The sequence below is a fragment of the Macrotis lagotis genome, chromosome X (genome assembly GCF_037893015.1).
Source record: "Macrotis lagotis isolate mMagLag1 chromosome X, bilby.v1.9.chrom.fasta, whole genome shotgun sequence".
In the NCBI taxonomy this organism is placed as follows: domain Eukaryota; kingdom Metazoa; phylum Chordata; class Mammalia; order Peramelemorphia; family Peramelidae; genus Macrotis; species Macrotis lagotis.
In genome coordinates this window covers 528,436,352-528,456,255 of record NC_133666.1, presented here as the reverse complement: position 1 = coordinate 528,456,255, position 19,904 = coordinate 528,436,352, and the positions used below count along the sequence as shown (strand labels likewise).

General features: G+C 34.4%; 1 protein-coding gene across 1 annotated transcript in view; it reads left to right on the top strand.

The window, feature by feature from the left end:
• Window positions 1-19,904, top strand: part of LY86 (lymphocyte antigen 86) — a 147,060-nt gene that overhangs the window by 74,860 nt on the left and 52,296 nt on the right. The window contains 2 exon segments of the mRNA XM_074208361.1: window positions 14,740-14,826; window positions 18,868-18,996. Of these exon segments, the coding sequence (XP_074064462.1) occupies window positions 14,740-14,826; window positions 18,868-18,996 (216 nt within the window).

Below are 19,904 nucleotides of genomic sequence, written 5' to 3'. Positions count from 1 at the left end.
AGAAGAGGAGCCATATCTTCCTCTGTGAGACACAACTTCCATCTCCTACTGCCTAACATCTCACTTGAGGGAAGACAGCAAGAGGTCAGGTTATATATTTTCCATCTGCCCCAAAGCAATCATTCCTACCTGTATCAGCACAAGGCAATTTTCACCTCCTGCTTCCAGTTTAATCTACCAAATGGAATGTGGAGAATCACCTGTGCAATGAAGAGCACTCCCCCCCCACACCCCACCCCTGACTTTAGGCTTCCCATCTCCTTGCTGTGCCTATCCCTTAAGGGAAGAGAAAGAGGAAAGTTGGTAAGAATTTTTTTCCCTGTTATGCAGGTTTTTCTCCTGCTATAGAGGTTCAAGTTTCATGTCCTTCTGGACTTTTTCTGCTTTATCTCTACCCTTCTGAAGGAATAGGAGTAGTGAAATGAAGTCTACTATTTCACCATATGCCTTTCATTTTGCACTGTACTTGTCTCCAGGGTAATATACAGCCTCCTTTAGGAAAAGGAGTGACACCCTTTAATCAATACACACACACACACATATGTGTATATATATATATATATATATATATATATATATATTAACACACTAGGTAATACTCTTTACATCCCAGTAATTCTGAACCCCTATGAGTTATCATATGAACTCCAGTTCTAATTCCCAATCACTTGATTCCTTATTCCCTTTCCTTCAACCCTTCCCCCCTAAAGATCCAATCAAATACCTACCACCTGCCCTTTCTACTGTTCTACTGTGTCCTGTAGAATGCCTGTGTCATTGGCAACAAACTTCCCTTCATCAAAATCTTTTCCTCTCCCACTCCTTCCATTTTCCAGAACTGGCTGCACCTTCACTCATTCCCCTCTGCCCACTGATCAAGGTGGAGGAGCTCAAATACTACTTGCTCCTTTTTTTGCCACTTCTGGGTTCTCACTCTCCCTCTATAACTTGGTAATCTCTCCTCTTTGGAGGTTTATGCTGTTTATATCTACCACATAATCAAAATTCTGGAGGCTGTTAGGTATGAACCTTCATGTCATTCCCTTTTCCTTCCTCTATGAGTTCTGTATCTGGCTCACAATTTTTTTCTCCTCTCTAACTTCTTCATGACTTCCTCCTCTCTAACACTTCATGAGTATGTCTTCATGCTAAGGAACTTCAACATACATGTTGACTCTCCCTCAAAAACTTTATCCACTCAATTCCTCAACCTATTCACTTTCCATGGTCTATTCTTCTAACTCACCTAACTCACTTTCCTTGATCTATTCCTCTAACTCACTCACAAAATAGTCATACCCTTGATTTTGTCATCACCTTAGTCTTGTCATCACCTGCAGACATATCACCTCTATGTTCAAGAATCCCAAAATCTTCTTATCCAATGATAATATATTGGCCTTTTACCTCTCTCCACCTGCCCTTATGAAACCCTGTCTTTCTTCCACACTGTGACCTTCACTGTGATTCCTAAATTCTCTCCCAAGTCATTTTTCCTATACTTTCTACTCTTATCTTTTTCCTCCATCTTGACCCCTTGATGACTCAATTCAACTCTACGCTGTTTTCCTCTCTTAAATCCCTTCTAATTTCACTGATTACACCTTGCCAACCCTCAGCCTTGGATCATTCCCACCATTTGCCACCTTCACTCCTACACATGAGTTGCTGAACAAAGGTAAAAAAAAAAATCATGCAACCATTCTGACTGGGCCTACTACTATTGAATAATTTCAATTGGGCCTTCACTAACCCTAGACCATCCTTCTACATATATCTTACTGACTAACTGACTATACCACTCTCCATAGAGGCTCTTCCAAATCTTTTCATCCCTTCTCAAACCTCCCAGAGCTTCCCCTCTCTACATCCTCTCAGCTGAGAACCTTACCCTCATATTTTATAGAAAAAAAATGAGGCTATTCATTGTGAACTCCCTCTTCTCATATCACTCAGTTGCCTTTTTGCCACAGTCTCCTCCTTCATTCATTTCACATCATGGTCTTATTCTTTTCCAAAAGCTAACTCTTCTATCTGCTCAAATGATCCTATTCCATCCCATCTCCTCCAACAGATTGCTCCTTTTGTTATCTCTCCTCTATTACTTATTTTCTTTTTCATAGATTTTACTTTTGTTAAATTTTAAGTTTTAAACTGTCTCAGGCCATCATTTGATGTAGATTTATAAATATATGCAAAACTGTACTATACATAATTCTAGTTAACTTTCTGTAGAGGTGGATACATTTTCCTTCATAGAAATTTTATTGTTGATTTTAAGTATTTATAGAACCCAGAATAGCTTAGTTGTTCACAATTGTACTTCAAATAATACTACTATTAATGTATACATTCTCCTGGTTCTGCTCATTTCACTTTTTATTATTTCATGCAAGTCTTTCCATGCTTTTACTAAAACCTATCAGTTCATCATTTCTTATAGCACTGTAATATTTCATCACAATCATATACCACCAATTGATGGGCATCCTCTTAATTTCCAGTCCTTTGCCATCACAAAAGCTCTTCTGGCATAATTCCAGATTGATCCCCAGGATGGTTGGATCAGTTCACAATTCACCAATAATGCATTAATTTCCCAAGTTTTCCATCTCCCCTGCAATATTTGTCATTTTTCCCCTTCTATCATTTTAACCAATTTGATATGTATGAGAAAGTATACCAAAGTTAGTTTAATTTGCATTTCACTAATCATTAATTATTTAAAATATTTTTTCAAATGACTATAGACAGTTTTGCTTTCTTCTTCCAAAAACTGCTCAAATATTTTGACCATTTATCACTTGGAGAATGTCTCATATTCTTATAAATTTGAAAAAGTTATCTATTTGAGATATGACTTTGAGAAACTATAATAATTTCCCCAAAATTTTCTGCTTTCCTTCTAATTTTGGCTATATTGGTTTTATTTGCACAAAAATCAATATAATTTAAGTTTTAAAAATATAATTTAAATTATCTATTTTATATTTCACATCCTTATCTCTTGTTTAATTCATAAATTCTCTCTTATTCATAAGTCTGATAGGGAATATGTTCCATGTTCTTCTAGCTTTCTTATAATATCTCCCTTTATGTCTAGATCATATATCCATTTTGACCTTATCTTGGTAAATAGTAGAAGTTATTGATTTTTTTACCCAATTTCTGCAAGAGCTGTTTCCAACAGTTTTTTAATTATTAACTATTTTTAACTATTTTTAAATAGTGTATTCTTATCCCCAAAACTTAAATCTTTACATTTGTCAAACATAAGGTTACTTATCTATGTATACTGTTCTACCTTTCTATTTCTTAGCCAGTACCAGATAGTTTTGATAATTACTGCCTTATAATATAGTTCAAGAACTGGAACTGCTAAACTTCCTTCCTTTACATTTTTTTTAGTTTCTTTGATATTCTTGACTTTTTGTTCTTCCAGATAAATTTTATCATTATTTTTCTAGCTCAAAATAATTTTGGTAGTTTGATTGAATAGATTAGTTAATGTAGAATTATCATTTTTATAATATTGGTTCTGTTCACCCATGAACAATTAATATTTCTCCTATTATTTAAATCTGACCTTATTTGTATAAAAAGTGCTTCATAATAATGTTCGTGTAGTTCCTGGGCTTGCCTTGGCAGATTTACTCTTAGATATTTTATACAGTCTACACTTATTTTATTTTATTTTATTTAGTATTTTATTTTCCCCAGATTCATGTAAAAACAATTTTTAACATTTATTTTTAAAATTCTGAATTCCAGATTCTCTCCCTTCCTCCTCCCCCCATTGAAAAGATAAACAATTCAATATTGGCTATACATATATAGTCATGTAAAATATTTCCATAGTAGTCATATTGTAAAAGAAAATATAGACCAAAAAACCCTCAAGAAAAAAAATAAAGTTAAAAAAAGTATGCTTCTATCTGTATTCAGACCCCATCAGTTCTTTCTCTGGGCATGGATAGTATTTTTCATCATAAGTCCTTCAGAGTAGTCTTGGATCATTGTATTGCTGAATCGATAAATCATTCACAGTTGATCATCTTACAATTTTGTTGTTACTTTGCACACAGTACATTCCACTGTGAATTAGCTCAGGGAAATCTTTCCAAGTTTTACTAAGAGTTCCACACTCATCATTTCTTTTAGCACAATAGGATTTCACCATAATCACATACCACAATTTGCTCAGCCATTCCCCAATTAATGGGTATCCCCTCAAGTTTCAATTCATTGCTACCAGAAAAGAGCTTCTATAAATATTTTAAGCATATAAATCCTTTGTCTTTTTTATCTCTTTTGGGAAATAAATGTATCTCACAATTTCTTCTTGCAGACTTTAGTTGTTGATTTATAGAAATGTGATGATTTATGATTTATTCCCACTTATGTTCCATATGCTACTGCCAGTGGCTCATATCCTACTGCCTACAAACATGCTCATTTCTTTCCCTATCCTCAAAAAATTTCAACTTGATCCTTCTATACCTGATAACTATTTTCCTTTATCTTCTCTTTGTGATTAAACTTTGAGAAGGGTCTACAATAAGTACCTCCACTTTCTCTCCTCTCACTTATTTTCTTAATCTTTTAATAATCTAATTTCTAACCTTATTATTCCACTAAACCTGCTCTCTCCAATATCACTAATGATTTCTTAGTTACCAAATCCAATGGTCTTTTATCAATCCTCATTGTCCTTGTCTCTCTGCAAACTTTAACACCTTTTGTCAGCCCTTCTTCCTTGAAATTCTCTTCTCTCTGGATTTTAAAGTATCACTGTCTCCTGGTTCTTCTCCTACCTATCTGACTCCTGTCTCCTTTGCTGCATCTTCATCCAGGTCACACCCTCTGAATCTAAGTGTTGTATTCTCCTCTCTTTCCCTCTTACACTACTTCACTTGGTGATCTCATCAGCTCTCATGGATTTAATTACTATCTCTATGCTGATGATTTTCAGATCTACCTATATTATTCCAAACTATCTATTGAACTCCAGAATATTTAACTCTATAGAACCCAGAATATTGAACTCTATTGAACTGCCTTTCAGACATCTTAAACTGTATTTCAACAGTAGCTTTAAACATGTCAAAACGGAACTAATTATCTCTAAACCATTTTTCCACCTTCTACTTTCTCTGTACAAGGCACCAACATCCTCCAAGACCCTTAGTCTCACAACTTAAGTATCATCCTTGACTTCTCACTATCTCTAACTGCCCCCCATATCCAAGATGATGCCAAGGCTTGTAAAGTTCACTTTTGCAAATTCTCAGAATAAACCCTTTTCTCTCCTCTGACACCACCACCAATTTAATACAGGACCTCATTTCCTCATGTCTTGATTGCTACAATAGTCTGCTGATGGCTTTCTCTGCTTCACATCTCTCCCTACTCTAGTCCACAAATTCAGCCACTAAAATGATTTTCCTATAGCCTCTCAGCTCCGCTCAATTTATTCCAGTGGGTCCCTGTTGCCTCCAAGTTCAAATACAAAAATCTTGCTTGGCATTCAAAGAATTTCATAACCTACCTTTCTCCTACCTTTACAATATTCTTATATGTTATTCCCTTTATGAACTCTGATCCTTCTGCTCCAACTATTACACAAACAAGAAACTCCATTTCTCAGTTCTGGGCATTTTCTGTCTCTCCTTCTTCAATTCCACCAACTGACCTCCTTAGCTTTATTTAAGTCTTAACTAAAATCCCATCTTCCACAGAAAGCCTTTCCCAAACCCTCTTAACACTAGTGTTTTCCACTATTATTTTAACAGTGTTTATAGTTATAAATATATGTATGTATATATGTATATATTTTGGTTGCCTTCCTCCCATTAAAATGTTAGCTCCCTAAGGGCAAGTAGTCTCTTGCTCCTTTCTTTATTCCCAGTGCTTAGTATATTAATTGGCACATTGCAGAGCCTTAATAAATGTTTATTTATTGGTTAATTGATTAGTTTTGTGTGTATGAATTGTTAAGCTAAATTCTTTTGAATAGCTTTGGATCTCTTTTAGGAGACATAGAAATACTCCCAAGAATACGTTAGGTTCTTTTGTCTAGTCATTTATTCCAAGAGATTATTGCTATCACCAGGAGCCCTGAACTCTAGCTCTCATTGTTTTTCATTGTTTCAGAAGAGACATATTCAGATGAAATATTTGGGGTTCATGGTAAACTTAAAGGAATCAAGTTTCTTAACATTTTTTGATGTTCCTATCAATGTTCATCCAATAGATGGAAAACCTTATTAAAATTACATTTTCATTAGCTATCTTTCCTCATTACTGACTTCTGAACTCCCTGGCTTTCCTTCAAGACCTAGTTAAAATCCTACCTTCTGCAGGAAGTTTTTCCCAATTCCCCACAATGCTAGGGCCTTTCCTCTGTGATAATTGTATATATCTTGCTTTTCCATAGGTTTGTATAAGAACAAGAAGTCTCATAGACCATTAGAATAATGAGAGATTAATAACTGAGAGCAGGGACTGAATTTGGTGTGTGTGTGTGTGTGTGTGTGTGTGTGTGTGTGCGCGCACGCACGTGGAGTGTGATTGCAAATGAGTGTGTGTGTGTCAGCAAGTGTGTATGAGTATGTGTTTGGGTGAGTGTATGTTTGAGTGTGTGCAAGTATGTGTATTTGAGTGTGTGTGAATGTGTGGGTGAGTTTGAGAGTGTGTGAGTGTGTGTGTTGTCTTTGTATACTCAGTACTTGTATATTCTGCACTCTGTACATAATAAAAGGTATTTCACAAATGCTTGCTGACTTGATGTCCTACAGTTGTCCTTTCTGATGTATTCAATTCTCTGTGACCTCATTTTGGGTTTTCTTGGAAGAGATATAGGAGTGGTTTGCCATTTCCTTGCCCAGCTCATTTTATAGATGAAGAAACTTAGACAGGCAAGGTTAAGTGATTTATACCCAAGGTCTCTTAAACACACATACACAAAGCTAGTAAGTGTCTGAGGCAGAATTTGAATTCAGGTCATCCTTATTTCAGGCCTAGTGTTTTATCCACTGTACCACCTAATGGCCTGATTTGCAACTATCTTTTATTTTATAAGTTCTTCTAGAGTATTCATAGAATTAACTGAGATTGATAAATGAAAAGATGATTTTTAAAAATCTCATCAGCTACAGACAATCATCAGAGATGAGTGGGTGACACATTACTCTTTAAGAATACTGTTTTCAGGGGGTCGGGGGAGAGAAGTAAGATTGGGAGAAAAATTGTAAAACACAAATAAAATCTTTAATTAAAAAAAAAGAATACTGTTTTTGGGGCGGCTAGGTGGTTCAGTGGATAGAACACCCACCCTGGAATCAGGAGTACCTGAGTTCAAATGTGGCCTCAGACATTTAATAATTACCTAGCTGTGTGACCTTGGGCAAGCCACTTGACCCCATTTGCCTTACAAAATACTAAAAAAAAAGAAAAAAGAATACTGTTTTCAATGGCTGGTTAATTTTGCTTAAGTTTTTTTTTCAAATAATCAATAAATAGTAATTAAGTGCTTTAAAATGTTGGGCATTATGCTAAGTACTATAGATATAAAAACAAGAAAAGAAATATTCTTTGATGTCAAGGAACATATATTCTACAGGGAAGATAATATATATGCCCATAAATATATCCAAAATTAATATAAAATAAATAATAATTAAATATAAAGTAATTTGAAAAGGGGGTTACTGACATTTGGGGATTTCAAAAAGGCCTCTTGTACAAGATAATATTTGGGTTGTGTTTTGAAGGAAGAAAGTGATTACTTAAGGTGGAGATAAAGAGGGAGTGCATTCCAGGCATGGAAAATGACTATTAGAGTTAGAGGATGGAGTGCTATGTGTGAGGAACTGGAAAAGTAACAAGAAATGGTTTGTGAGATTGGGAAGAGGGAGAATAGGAAGAGGAAGCATATATTTAAAAAGCATAAGAGATTCAAAGGTAAAATCTATCATTAAAAAATAAAATTTTAAAACATTTTGCATCTTCAAAATCCATCAAGTTGCTCTTTAAATTCATATGTGTGCATATATATATATATATATAGTATCATATTTACTTCCAAATAAATTCTTTTCCTGTGCCCTACACAGAGAATCAGTCCTTAAAATAAAAGGGGAAAATGAAAAAGGGGAAAACAAATCAATTTGGTGAACTAACCAGCACGTCAAATAAATCTAACTGTGTAAGTAATGTTCTGTGCTCATAGCCCTCCAACTCTTCAGAGAAGAAAAGTATTTGCATTTTTCACATTGCTCCTTTAGAGACAAACTCAATGGATCATTCTTAAAAGCCATTACAAAAATTTTAATAGACAAACACCCTTCCCAAAGAAAAGCAAAACTTGCTTCTTCTCCAATTCAAACTGACCAAAATACTTTCTAGCAGTCTCTTTGTGTTTTTCCCCACTGTTTCTTTCATGATACTACTTGAAAATTTACCATTTGCCTAACATCAAAACAGATGCTTTTCTTTCATTTCTTCTACCTGTTCTTAAGTTTATTCCTTTCTTCCTCCCTAAATCTATTAAATATTTACAAATTGAAGAATCACTCTGTAACTATCATTTAACCAAGCAATACATAATTATCTTCTTTTATCTCTCTTCAAAAGTAGACTTATATTCCCCTACCTTTTAAAGTTACTTTTTTTTCTAAAGGTCCCTGTGACCCTGATTTATGATTATATATTCATCAGTATATGAATATCCTTCCATCCATGCAGATCAGTAACTGTTTTAGAGAGTTGCTAGGAGTTCTAATATGATAAAGATTTGCTCATAATTATACTAATAATATGTGCCAGAGAAGGACTTAACACTCAGGTCTGACTTCAAAGTTCTCTCTCTATGAATATGCCATATTTACTGTATTAGTCTAGGCCTACACACACACACACACACACACACACACACACACAGAAAGAGTTTTGTAGCAAATATAGTACAGAAGAAGACCTACCAGATACCAGAATAGATAATGTTCTACCAAGGCAATTTTACAATCAAAGCAACAGTACTGCAGCAATTGCCCTAACATTTTCTTTGCTGCTACTGTTTTTTTAGGGTGTGAAATTATGGATTCAGAGGCATTGGAAAGTGATATGTAAAGGGATAAAAACTAAAATATTCAGAATTTAAATGGAGTGCACCAGGAAAATTAATCATGAAGCCTAAGACTTCTAACCATCAAAGAATCAGACTTAAAGGTGGAAGGGATCTTAAAGGTCACCAGATTCAGCAATCATCTTACAGGTGAAAGAACTGAGACCAAGAGAGAATATTCACGTGTTTAAAAAAAGATGGGGTTTGGTGTGATATTGACACAAGGGGAGTTAAAGGCACTGAACAATTTTTCAAAAGCAAACTTTACTTTCTCCTTTTCAAATCTGAGTTCAGTTCTTCGACTCATTTTGCATCTGCATTGTTTATTCTAGATAGATATGTAGATAAAAAAAAGAAATGTGAAAATAGGGATATGGAGATAGGAATACAGAAGACATTCATAAAATAAACCCTGATGTACTTATTCAATAGACTGATCATTCACATACATGTCAAAATCCAAATACTAGGTATTTTTCATCCATTTAGTTTGTCTTGTATAGATTATTAGAACAATTTCTTTTGTATTATCATCAGTTTAATTGAGAAGCCCCTGAAATGTTCTGGGATCTGACGCCCTTAACATGAGAGCATCTCTAAACAGAAGAAGGGGGGAAGTGAACAAACATTTGTCCTACTATGTACTAGATTTGGATGTAATACAACAAACTAGAATCGGAACCAAACCCCATCCCAAACCAAAACCATAATCCAAACCTAAGATCCTGAATTTAGGACTCAACAATGTTTTGGCAACAAGGGAACCTCTCAAACAAAGGCAGAGACTCCTCAAGGAAGAAAAGAACAAAGCTTATATAGATTTCTATATAGACATGAATTGAATTGGATATGAAGTCCCTTAGGATAGTACAGGCCTGTTGCTGGGGGCTAGTAACAGAAAATAACCCTACCCTGATAGATAGGACTGTCCTTGTTGTTTCAACTGTGATTCAAAGGGGTAAGATAGAAGAACTGCAGGCAAAATGAAGTTGTTGCTTTCTCTGCTGCCCACACAAGTTTGGTGTTGAGGGCTTAGAAAAAGACTTATCAGGAGCATTTGTAGTTTACTAGCCATCAGTAATCACTTTTCCCTCAAAACCCTGTCCAACAACTATATAATAGAAGTGATCATCTTTATTGAATATGTCTTCCTGTTTTATGTTCATAGAAAAATCTATCTTGATATAGTGCATCCACCTACCACTTAATTCTCATTTCCTTGAAATTTGTTCCTGTTGCCACTACTTTAGAAAAACTTTATGCTTACTACAAATACAACTTTATTAAATTAAACTGTTTTTCCCCATGCCCTTATTTTGACTTCTCCATTTACATAAAAAAACAAAAAGTTAACTCATATAAAGCAGTCATCACAATAAAAAGGCCAAAATAGATCAGAAATTGCCTAAGCCATTCACCATTTGATATCTCTTCCAGATGGAGAGAGATTTCAGCCAAGGACAACACTGGTAAATTATTGCTTTATTTTGTACCAAATTGTACCAAATCTGATACACAGCAGTACAAATGTTTGTTCACATCCCCCTTTTTCATGTTTGGAGACGTTCTCATGTTAAGGGCATCAAGTCCCACTTATTGCTTTATTGCCAAGTCCAATGACCTGATCTTAGGCCTGATCTCATACTACTTCACCTTTTCTGGAGCATCTCACATTGTTGACCACTCACTCCCTCTATCTGGCTACTATCTCCTCCCTAAATTTTCATGACACTGCCCTGCCATGGTTTCCTTCCTACCAAGTAGATCAATCCCTAATGGTATCCTTTGCAAATGTCATTCATATCTCACCCTGTTTCTATAGCTATATAGATATATCCTAGGACTCTTTCCTGGGTTCTCTCCTATGGATTCAATTATCATATCTTTGATGATAGCTCTCAGTCTACCATATCCTGCCCTACTCTTTCTCCTGAGTTTTCATTGTTGTTCATTTGTTTCAGTCATGTTCAATTCTTTGTGAGTCCATTTAGTCAGTATCACAAAGATCCTGGAATGGTTTGCCATTTCCTTCTCTAGACCATTTTACAGACAAGGAACTGAGGCAAAACAGGTTTAGGTGACTTGCCCAGGATCTGACTGACTATACAATGTTCTGTACTCATAGCCCCCAACTGTTAAAAGAAGAGAAGGATTTGCATTTTCTCATCTCTTCTCAATTGGTAAGTGTCTAAGGCTGGATTTGAACCAGGAAGATAAGTCTTCATGATTCTAGGTCTCGCATTCTATCCATTCAACACCTAGCTACCCTTAGTATTCACTATGTAAATGCTAACTCCTTCAATTGATATTAATAGAGTGATCACTAGACAGTTATCTCAGTGGTTGCATTTGACAAGGAATCTTTTATGATCTTAACATATAGATGAGATATTTTTCATTTTAGAAGGTTTAAAGAAGTTTTTGTGGCATGCCAAATATTAGGGGATGAGTTATAAACAATAAACAAATTGGAATATTTTACTTCCTGTATCTTTCAATGTATCTTCAATGTAACTATAAAGATGTATCATTTTATAGGAAATCATTTGTGAAAGGCTATCTGTTCAATTTTCCATCTCTCTTTTTGTCCTCTCAGTTTCATCTTTTAATTTATTTGACAGTGTACATCTTGGTTAAATTCTATATGTCCATCTTTCTTGCCCATCATTTTCACTGCTTTGGTTTTTATGAAGTAATTTTTTATTGCCTCACAATAGTCTCATCTATAGTATTGCAAAAATGATTTTATATTCTAAACCAGTGTTGCCCTTGGCTGCCATCTCTCTCCATCTGGCAGAGCTATCATGTGCTGACTGGCTAAAGCAATTTCTGATCTATTTTGGCCTTTTTATTGTGATGATTGCTTTATATGAGTTAATTTTTTGTTTTTTATACAAATGGAGAAGACAAAATAAAGGCATGGGGAAAAATTAAATAGCAATTCAAATTGTGTCAAATAAGTTATACTTATTAAATGAGGACTGGGCAAATAGGGTTTTAGTTGAAAATGAGGTGCATAGAACATTTGTCATAGATCTTGTAAGTCCTGGAAGTGACCTTAGATTTTCAAAAGGCAGTAGAATATAAGTTCTAGAAAGTCCTACCAAGAGGCTTCTAATACTGGCTCATCAGTACATAATATGTCTATCATCTGAGGATCTTACTGCTTAAGTATGGAGAGGCAGATAATGGAAAAGTTGAACACCAAGTATTTTAATTTGGGGACCATAGCAACTCATGAAGTCATCAACTTAGTCTTGGAGAAGTTGTGATCTACATCAAAGGGTAGATCTCTCCTGAATGCACTCTTGTCTTTCTAAACTTTCCCTACTCTACCCTTCATTTTCTTCCTCCCTGCCTCTACATTTCAATCTCCATTTTGTTATGTTGTCTTTCTTCATTAAAAGGTAAGCTCTTTGAGGACTTTCTGGTTTTATTTCTATTTCTAGCACAGTACCTGGGATATAGCAAGCAAAACCTAAATAAATGTTTGTTGATTTGATTTGTTGACCTCACTCATTAAGTCATGACCTTTTGAAGGACAATCAGTTCTGGGATGTTGGGATGTATTCATTGCTTCAACTCAGCACTCTCAGAATTGAGCAACAAAAAGCAAAGTACCTATTGTAAAAATGGAATTGGAATAAAATATTCCAAAACTTCGTTAGTGACACATTAAAAAAGTTATGAACCTAATAAAAACAATGACACAATTTTATACATTTCAAATGGTTAAGAAATATATATAAATATTACAACAATAGTATGTACATGACTTTGTGGCCACATTTAGGGTTTTCTTAGCAAAAATACTAGAGTAGTTCTACAACTCATTTTGCAGATGAGGAAACTGGTAAATGGGGTTAAGTGGTTTGCCCAAGTCACATGGCTAATAAGTGTCTGAGACCAGATTTGAACTCAGGTTCTCCTGACTCCAGAGTCAGCACTATATCTACTCTACTACATAGCTGCCTCAGGAAGGAAATGGCAAACCACTCCAATATCTTTGCCAAGAAAACCCCAAATGGGGTCATGAAGAGTTGAACAGGTTTGAATTGATTGAATAACAGCATGCTATTGATGGAGTGACGAATAGAGAATACAACCAGGAGTGTAATGGTCCAGCTGATACTTATGCTACTATTTCACAAGTGGATTGATTATAGTCAGAACCAGAAAATATCCATAAATGGAGAGAACAAATGAAATATCTTGAAGTTCTAGAAGTTCTCAACTTCAGCCCACTGCTCAGACTATGCTCTCATACCCCTAGTTCTAGGCTGGTAAAGTTGAAGACTACAGGAGAGGGGATGACCTTTATGGGCTACAACTTCAGGATTCGTACAACTTGTGGTTTTGAAAGAGTACTTTTTAATAAAAAAAAACTATCTAAGTTTGAAAGAATAGCAAAAGCTAATCCTGGAGGATAATATACTTGGTGATCTGAAGTAGCTTAATAGCTGTTGGAGGTATACACATGTGTGTTTTATTCATTTTTTTGGTGATTCAATTCAACTAAGTGTAGTTTGTCTTCTCACTGTTTCAGGTGAAACTGTGCATAACAAATCAAAATTCATGTTGGATTCAAATTATTCCTTAATGTAATCAGATTGAAACAAATTTGAGTTTTCAAAATATGCATTATAGCAGAATTCACTGTACTGAGGTAGTATCTAACCTGCCTACTTCACAGAGTTTGGGGGAAGACCAAATGAGATATAAAGTCTGTGAGAGTGCTTAGTAAATTCTATCAATCAATAAGCATTTATTAAGTATGAGGAACAGTTCCTCACTCTAATGCTAGGGATACAAAAACAAAGAAGAAATGATGCCTGCTTTAAATTTAAATATTCAGTATCTATATGAAACAGAAAAATCTTTAAAGATTTATAACAATTTCAAAGGACATAAAAAATGGAGAGTTGGACAGATAAATTTTTTAAAGAAGAGTATTTAGAAAAAAGAAGGAAAGGAAATAAGCATTTATACAGTGTCTGCAATATAACAGGCAGTAACCTTAACCTCTCTTGCTTCCTCATCTGTAAAAAGGGGCTAAAATTCATACATACCTCAAAAGATTGTTGAGCTAAGTGTTGCAAGGGGTTTTTTTGCATTTATTATCTCATTTGAGTCTCACAAGCACCCTGTGAGATGGGAGCTGCAACTATTCCCATTTTAGAGTTGTAGAAATTGAGGTAAACAGAAGTTAATGGACTTGCACAGAGTCACACTGTAGTAAGGGTGTGAGGCTGGACATGAACCCAGTTCTTTCTGATTCCCAAGTACAGTGCTCTGTTCTTTGTGTCATAAAATAGATACAAGATTTGTGAATATAGTTAACTTTTTTTAAAATGTAGCTAATAAGTATATAGAACTTTAAGACTTAGAAAGTAGTTGTTTCTTATATCTGCCTTTTGATGTAAATACTAATTTTAAATCCTTTCTTACAGATGAGGAAACAGAGAAGTTAAATGACTTGCTCAAAGTCTTATCAGTTGAATGTCTGTGCGCAGCCTTTCTGATTCTAGATCCAAGGTCTTATATATACCAGCGAACTATCTAATATAAGATTTAATGATGGAAATGAAAACAATCTATTGTTTTCCTTGTGACAGATCCACTACAAGACTTTGGCTTCTCTGTGGACCATTGTAACAATCCATTAAGTGAAAATCTCAAAATTCGATTTGGAATTATTCTGAGTAAGTAAAAATTACCAACTTAAACATTTAAAGTAAGATTTTTATATATTTTATATATTTATATATTTTATATATTTTCCAACCGCCAAGATGACTTGCCTTACAATATCACTGTCTTCTCTACAATGCACTGTATTTTCTTCTCATCTCTCATTTGTCTGTTTAGAGGATAAATTCCATAGGCAGAAACCACATCTAATAAGCTGTTCAATTAATATGTACTTTAGGCACTCATTTAAGTGAGCATGATGACAGAAAAAACTGGAATCAAAAGACTCAACAATAAGCTAAGTATTTGGTTCTCAATACATTATGACTGTCAATCTGCTCAACAATTTGATGTGAAGCAATTGTCTCAACAACATACAAATCCTCCACCATCAGCATGTTTTGTACCTCTCCCTCACAAGGAAACTCTTAAATATTGGCATGACCCCCTAAAGAGAAGTGACCCCTAGATTGTGTAGTTGGAATTGAATTTCTCCTTTTTTAACTTAGATGTAATTATGTCTCTGAAATTAATCTAGCCCTGTGGTTACTCTAATTATTAAAAGGTCTCCATTGAAATATTTTCATCAAGTTTCAAGTGGTAGGATTTTGCTATATTTTGCATGTAAGATCACTCCATATTTAAACACCTATTGATGAAACAATAATTTAGTAAGTATTTATTAAACAACTACCATGTGACAAGTGAGAGGAAGCAGGAAGACCTGAATTCATTTCATGCTATTGGCATATACATATAGCCTGTTTGATCCTGGCAAGTCACTTAATCTCTCATTTCCCCTAGAAAATTCTCTAAGACTATGATAGGTAGATAGATAGATAGATAGATAGATAGATAGATAGATAGATAGATAGATAGATAAACATATATATAGTATATATAGACAGGCAGGTAATTAGACAGAGAATATGTATATACATATAACCATACAGACAGACATGCAGACAGATGCATGCATATATATGCAGCCAGGGTTGGGTAGACAGAGAGAGGGAGAGAGGGAGACAAAGAGGCAGAGGGAAAGAACATATATACATATTGTTTTATATATATATATATATACATACACACATACAAATACACTCACAAATAGGCATGTAGATAGATACACATATATATGTATATATATATAAATATAAATATATATATATGTATATATATATATATATATACACTGACAGACAAAGGGTAGGTAGACAGACCAAGAGTTCAATAGACAGATCAATGGATACACAATACATGTGTATATATACATAGAGAAACAGGTGTGCAAATATACAGTTATGTACACTCAAACCTGGACAAAAAACTTGTAGATAATTGGATAGATAGGTAGATAGATTGATTAATAGATACAATATTTATTAAGTGATTACTATGTATAAGTTACTGTGCTAAATGCTGCAAATATAAATACAAGCCAAAAAAGAAGTCCCTTCCTCATAGGAGCTTACATTATGATGGGTGATGATGTCACATGCAAGGGAGCTGTAAAAGAAGAGAGATGAAATGGGATCTATAGAGGAGCAAGGCTGTTGGTGAGGAAGTGGAAAGTTCAGAAAGCCAATAGTGAAGCTGGAAAAGAAGTATGGATGTCCTAGGCATGAGACAACAATGCTGACCAATCAGAAGAGAGGATCATGATCGATCAATAAATCAATCAATAAGTAATGATTTAACATTGATTATATTACAGGCATTGTGCTAGTAAATCAGTCAACAACCATTAATTAAGCACTTACCATGTGCTAACCCCAAGGTTCTCAGTTCTGGGAACACAAAAAGAGACAAAACTATGGAGGCCCTGTCTAATGAGAGAAACCACATATAAAGAACCACCATATACAGATTAATGGGAAATAATCTTGAAGGGAAGCACTAAATTAAGACACAAAAATAAAAAATTACAGAGTAGTTGCTGATTCACAATAATAGAAATTCCTTTACCAAAAGAAAAAAAATTTTAAATAGCAGGATAGATGCTAAGGTTACAAAGACAAAAAAAAAGTTTTCATTCTGTTGGGAATGACATGTACATGTACACATGCACAATGTGAATAAAAACCTAAGCTAAAAAAATTATGCTTTTTTAACTACATAAACTACCACATTTTCCTCTGTTTTCATGACTTTCACTCATCTTTTAGCTGAACCTTTTCCTCAACAGTTATCTCCCACCTCAAGCAAATCTATCAAGTTTTCTCTATCAATAGTTATGATCGGTTGGCTTCCACTTTTCCTCTGAAGAAAGCTCTAGCTACTAGCTAGATAGTTTTACCTGTCTATCTGTCTATCTATATTGTGTGTATGTGTATGGTATTGGTATATGTGTATATATAGCAGAGTTATATGAAGAAAAAAGGCATGAATTCAAATACCAATTTTGCTACTATAGCCTATGTAACTTTGTCTGATCATTTTTCTTCAGAAGGCCTAAATTTCATCATTTGTAAATCAAGAGATCCTAAACTATGTGACTTTTTAAAATTATTTTGATAATTGTGTTTTGTATATTTTATTTTATGCATTTAAAAATATTGTCCTAACGAGTTCATAAGCTTTCCAAGATTGTCAAAGGAGATCATGAAAGAAATAAGGTTAAGAACTCCTGGAATAAATGGTCTCCAAGGTGTCTACCAGCTCAGACATTCTATGATTCTAAAACTTTCTCCATTGTCTTTTTCTTCTTATTTTGTTCAGTCATTTTCAGTCATGTTCCAACTCATCAAGACCCCATTTGAGGTCACATGTAAGTCTATATCATTATTCATAGATGCACTAACATAGTCTACATTTCATTGACACCACATACTTGCACTAAATAAATTTATATTACCAAGTTGCCTATTGGCAATGAGGGGAGGAGAGACAGAGACAGAGACAGAGAGAGAGACAGAAAGACAGAGAAACAGACAGAAAGACGGAGAAACAGACAGAAAAATGGAGAAAAGACAGAAAGACAGAGAGAGAGAGAGAAAGATTTTTAAAAAATAAGATTCTAATCTCAACTCTGTTTCTAACTCACAGTGTAATTTAGTGCAAAGTAAGTTCTCTTTTCTGAGATTTAATTTTCTCATCCATAAAGCAGAATTAATACCGTTTTTCTCTACTCTAATTGTTTGTTAGAGAAACACACTGAGGTAATGGATTTGAAAGTGCCTTTTAAAAATATGATATGCTGTAGAGATTACTTATTAGTTGATCATGTATTAGTGAAGCCCTATTTTAAAATTATATTCTAAAAGTCAAGCTGCCTTGACATATACACCATAAACACATAGAATAATACTAGAATTTAGTAAGTGTTAAACAAGGCAACTAGAGACATTTGAATCATTGTCCTTTCTTGGATTATTGCATTACATTTCACAGTGAAGACTCTTCTGTAATTTTACAGACATTGCCAGGATTTCTGGGAGTAGAATGACAATAATGTCGTACTTCCATCTCCATCTGCAGATACTGGAACTTTGCTATTGTTAGTACATAAAATGGTTATTGTTTGGATCAAAAAGCAGGTAAACAAATTAAATTTTCATTTGGAAGGCTTTGGAAATTTCATTCCTAATATCTGGAATTTAACAAACTCATACCAAAAGTTTTGAGGTGTTTAGTTTCAATGGTTTAATTCCTGAGAGCTAGAAATAATGTTATTTGCATGTTTTGTGATTTATGACCCCATCATACAAATATGACATAAAAAGACTCATAAAACTCTCAGCTTGACTATTTGTGGTATTGAGCAGATTGGAAAATTGTCATATGAGGTTAAAAGAATCTAGAGGACTGATGAAAAATAAAGAACTAGAAAGGTCTGTTTTCAATTCCATGAGTTTTATCTATTTCAACACTATCCAACAATACAGCATGACAAGGACCATATCCAAAAACCAAGGAAACAAGGTGACCTTTTTTCTGAAAATGAATGATTATCTGGTTCACACTAACACAGATGTTAATATAAAGCTAAAAAAAAAAGGTCGATCTTGCTCTCTACAACTTTTGCAAACCCACTCTTCTCTGTTGTTTAGGATATGACATCAAAGAGCTGTTTCTTGACATCAGTCTTTTCTCAATGGGAAAGTCCTTGTATTCCTTTTCATATCCTGTTTGTGAAATGGATTTCCCAAAATTTTCTTTCTGTGGAAGAAGGAAAGGAGGTAAGTTTTTTGTTGTACTACCTTGAGGCTTAAAAAAAACAGAAAGTAGAAATGATTCCATGATGAGATATAAAGTTAGGTTTACCTGTGAAGAGCAAACAGTATAAATAGGAAAGTGAGTGGGGGGGGCAGGAGAGGGAAGAAGAGAGAGAGAATCATGTTGAAGAGAAGCAACTAACAGGGTCCTTGGAGTTTAAGGTAAACGGCTATTCTGAAATAAAAAAAAATGGCTAAGCTGCAAAGTGAGATTGGTAGATCAGAGAAGCTTGAATTTGACTTACAAATTCTTGTTTCCTTCAACCTGAGTCTCAACTGTGGAGGCTGTCTTTGATTCTATTATTCCAAATAATTTTTACCAGTCAATCATTTTCCCACCTAAATGATAATAGTTGTTACTTAAACTTAAATTTTTAATTAAATTTAATTATTAATAAAAAATTAATTAAATTTAAGTTAATTAAATTTAAAATTACTTAAAAGTTTTACATAGTTTATCACAATATTTGTTGCAAAGTGAGATTTCTCTTAATCCTGGTTCCAAAATTGCTTTCCTCATTGAGACAACCTCTGATTATTCTCCTATGTCTAATGAAGAAGTTTTTCATAAATTTTCATTTTTCATCCCTAAGTTCTTATTTTTTTTATTTTTACAAGGCAAATGGGGTTAAGTGGCTTGTCCAAGGCCACACAACTAGGTAATTATTAAATGTCTGAGCCTGGATTTGAACCCAGGTACTCCTGACTCCAAGGCCGGTGCTTTATCCACTACACCACCTAGCCGCCACCTAGCCACCCCCCCCCAAGTTCTTATTAAATGAGCTCTTCCCTACTTCCTTTTCTCAGTCCATGTCACTAAAACCTTATGCCTGTGTTGGACGCTGTTGTCCAATAATAGGCAGACTACCATC